We start from the raw sequence: 4,162 nt of genomic DNA on the forward strand, positions 1-4,162 counted from the left end.
GAGTAGAATGCCCTTATCAGTCGCACGTCTTCGAACGCAAAACCCGTTCACAAAACTGTTTTAGAAGCTTCAAATGTGCAGATCGCTAACTTGTTAGACCGATCATTGGCCACACATTGCAGCCGCGACAAAACTCCTGAATTCGAAAGAGCAAGATGCACCATAATTGGGCAGGCAACCAGCTAAAATACTTAAGCTGGCTGGCAAACGAAAGAACTGTTCAGAAAATTGAGTTGAAGCGTTGCGCATTTGCAGATCAATACTAAGTGTGGATCAAGATCAAGGGGCAATTTGACCAAGCTGCCTTGCTAGCGCCTTACTTAGATTAATCCAACCCAGACTACAAGGTTCCATTTCTCTTTTGGAAACCGCGGGAGCAATTCTTATTAAGACGACCAGACAGAAATTGAACTGTCTGTAGAAAAAATCGTATATATACAACAGAGAACCAAAACGGGGATTGCCCACTGAGCTGACTGCTCTATCCCAACTATATCGTAACACTACGGTCCACTAACACCGGCAATTCAATGCTCAGTGTACAACCATTCTGTAATCGTAACTATATCATTACACCAGGTCGCAAAGAATTCGAATCCGTCATGAGGGCTTGTTTGGCTCGCTCTCAGCGATCCTACTACCCCCTGAAGAATCAAAATAACGATATAACTGCGTTAGAAGCCTTGAACTCGTTCTAATGGTGCAGATGAATACTCGTGGTGGACGACCAGGCCGCCTTCCCTTGCAAAGCTGGTGGCACAAGATCGTCGCGGTATGATGAGCGGCCTCAATGGAGGACTTTCGATTAGATCGAACTTCGTGGGTGGCCTTAAGGGAGAGCTTCCTGTCAGATCGAACTTTGTGGGAGTTGCTGGTCGTTGATAAGCTGGCGGATCCAGCAAGCTCGTTCTGGAAACGATGTTCACGGAATGGGAGGGACGAAAATCGGACAGACCTGGAGGTGGCGACGTGCTCGCAGCAGCAATGTCTGCAGTATGCGTTGGTTCTTTCAGCGGAAATCTGATCGTATACCGCATCTCCTGCACCGACTTTACTATGTTTAATACCTTCCTCATTGAGGGCCGTTTCGTTGGGTCTTTCTGTAGGCACTGCAGAACGAGGTCTGCGATTGCTTTCACGCCCTTGGACGGAAATCGGCCTTGTAGTTTGGGATCCATTATCAAAAAGAGACTTTTCTCGTCCATGAGGAATGGTTTCGTCCATTTCATCAAGTTTCGCTCCTCTTTCGTAAACTGGTGATCCATATTTTTACGACCGGTCAGAAGCTCCAGCAGCACGATTCCAAAGCTCCAGATGGTACTCATCGGGCAAGCATGCCCTCGTTGTACGGTTTCTGGTGCAAGATAGGCATCGGCCTGAAAGATAAAGGAAAACTGGTTAGGTTGACGATGACCAAGACTGATCAAGCGATGATACGATTGACAACTTGGAGAGCAAGACGATCGTGATTTTGAATGCACATGTACAGCAGTTGGACTTCTTACTCGTGCATTGCCTAGGCTAGTCGAATTTTCAGCATCGCCACCGTTGACGAAGCAATAACCTCCAACTTTTGAGCTATAATCCGCATCGACTTGTATACAAGACGTTCTGAAATCTCTGTATAGAACCTGCAAAGAAGAGTAAAATAAAATGTGGGTTTAACAACATGCAGGCTACGGGAGCTACCTCGACGGATGTAATCGATACTCCTAAGGGTCTTGCAAAGTCTTTCAATCATTCAGCATCAAATGCATGAGTAGCTAGAACCATCACCTGCTCAGGATACTTTTCGTGTAATGTCGCTAGACCTTGAAGTGCTCCGTAAGCAATCTTCATCCTGCTAGGCCAATCTAACGGACCAGAGTCTGAAGCACCGAATAAGAGATTGTGGAGGCTTCCTCTTTGTAGCTTTTCGTAAACCAGGATAGACTCGGTGATGCTCTCGTCAGCACAGTAGCCGAAAAGTTTGCACAGATGCGAACCGTGAGCACGAGCAAGTGCAGCGAGCTCCGCCAGCCATTCTCTGCAGCTCTGGTAGAGCCATTATATCAAAATGAGTAAGAACGGAGCACAAAAAATCCTATTGTTGAAACAGCTGATGAATCTCCCCAAAAATTGAAGGCCAATTGCCTGCTCTCCCCCTTCCCTCAATGATCCTCTTCCCTTCACATTAAATAAATTGCTCCCTCCCCTCACTCTTTCCACCCCCTCTCTTGCCCTCCTCGAGTGATTAATAGGAAAATGCATGACATAGGGGACAATATATTTGCGTCGAGCTTCAATACCTGAGGATGCATCTCAGTCAACTGCATGATTGTGACCTTCTGCTTCTGATCTGCCTTCCCGCTAACCTTGATAACCCCAGTATAGCTAGGCGACACACCACCATCTCCAACACGACAATCAGCAGAGAAATTTTGGCAAGCTGTAGCGAGCTCTCCAAAAGCGAAAGATCTTAGTCCGGGCGGGGGTTCTATTTTTGGAGGCGGAAGAGGCTGTAGATCAGACAGGAAAACATTGCCGACATCTACTCCAGTCACGATGTTTGAACCCTGATTTCCAGTCGGAGGTGGACTGACCTTTGGGGAAACAAAAGGGGGAGATGGACTAATGTTCGGGGAAGCAAATTGGGGCGGTGGACTAATTTGCGGAGAAGCACCAGTTGTATGTTCGTGGGGAAGGGGGAGACGATATCTACTGCGGTTGGGAGAAGGGTCGGGGTAAGGGAGGGGCATGGGCCGAGAATTGAAAGCCTTGTTTGCGGTATCGACATCCAAGAGAGGCGAGGCATGCTCTGTGGTAGACCGTGTTCTTTCCCCGAGGGGCAGACCAGGGGAGGCGGGAGCAGTAGCTAAACCTCCAGGAGCATGCGTGGTGCTTCTGTTGCAATAGCTTGGATGGGAGGAACGCAGCTTGGGATTGCTGTTGATAAACCACTGAGCGTTTTGGATGGCTCGCACTCGACTCTTGAAGCTGGGAGGGGTTGAAGAGGACGTTTCAGCGTCATCAGACACCTGATCAGGCTTGCAGTCGCCAAATTTCTTCTTGGGTTTCTGTCCTAAGAAGCATCCCATTCTTCCTTCCTTGAGCAGCCTTTGAAGCGATTGGGAGACAGCAGAGATCGGTAATAGTGATCCGCACAACGAAACTGAATCCAATTGTTGCGTATTATGATACGTATGACTGAATAAACTCAATCTTTCTGGGTAGAAGCGCTCATTTAGAGGATAAAGCAGCGGGATGGTGTGGAAGATGGAGTCCAAAGAACAAGGAATAGAGGTGAATTGAGGTGAGGAGCGAGGACTGAGATAATTTAAGGTGAAGAGCTCGGATAGGGTGTGGAGCAAGGCGAAACGGGAAAGGCCCGTTAGTTGAGAGAAAGTCGTAGGCGGGAGGAGAGGGGCGGCAGGAAGCGATTTCGTCAAAGGTTGCACGGGAGGAGGGACCCGATGGACAAAGGAGCGTGGGAGGTGGAGGATGGGATTGGAAGAAAATGAAGGTGAGGAGTTGAAGGAGAAGAACGAATTAGAAGCGTTCTGAAGATTGATAAGCGCAGGAGGAGGAGGAGCAGCAGCGGCAGCAGGAATATGCACGGCAGAAGAAGGAGAAGGAGAAGAAGCTGCACTTTTCGGAAGATGAGGCGGTGACGCAAAGTAGTGACGGTGATTCAAACTAAATTTGGACGGAGAAGAAAGTTGCACGAGTACAGTCAAAGATCCACATGTTGAGGCTGCCGCCAGCAATAATATTTGCCGGTGTTCAATATTATTGCTCTTATGGGAAAACCGCGTGCTCATGATCAAACAAGAAGAAGAAGAAGAAGAAGATAGAAGATAGAAGAATTAAAAGCAGCCATCAGTTTCACAACAAAGATTAAGGCCGGTGGTGAGAAAGATGCTGCAACTTTTTGCGGTTGACGAGGACGATCAACTTTGAAGAAGACGACGACGATGAAAATTTGATTTTAGAAGATCTGAGCTCTTCCCTAACGATGACTTGGCGAAATCTAGCCCCATAAAAATCATTTTGGTTTGGGTTCTCCACGTTCGAAAACCATTCCTTCCTCATTTTATGTAGCTTCCTTACAATTAGCAACGATTTATTATCTCACCCCTCGCAGTAGCGACTTTTGCGATCGACTGCCCATGCTTTGAAGTTT

General features: G+C 47.6%; 1 protein-coding gene across 1 annotated transcript; it reads right to left on the reverse strand.

Moving 5' to 3' along the window:
- Positions 1-382: 382 nt before the first annotated feature.
- On the reverse strand, positions 383-3,375 carry LOC147896356 (receptor-like cytoplasmic kinase 176). The gene is made up of 4 exons (XM_087382930.1): positions 2,289-3,375; positions 1,777-2,034; positions 1,506-1,631; positions 383-1,376 (listed from the first exon to the last, which is right to left on the reverse strand). Exons 1-4 carry the CDS (start codon positions 3,075-3,077, stop codon positions 675-677), a joined length of 1,875 nt encoding a protein of 624 aa, XP_087239056.1. The 5' UTR covers positions 3,078-3,375; the 3' UTR covers positions 383-674.
- Between the last annotated feature and the right edge of the window lie 787 nt (positions 3,376-4,162).

The sequence above is a fragment of the Dipteris shenzhenensis genome, chromosome 12 (genome assembly GCF_047967505.1).
Source record: "Dipteris shenzhenensis isolate YYH24624 ecotype China chromosome 12, Dip_SZ_1.0, whole genome shotgun sequence".
Lineage (NCBI taxonomy): Eukaryota > Viridiplantae > Streptophyta > Polypodiopsida > Gleicheniales > Dipteridaceae > Dipteris > Dipteris shenzhenensis.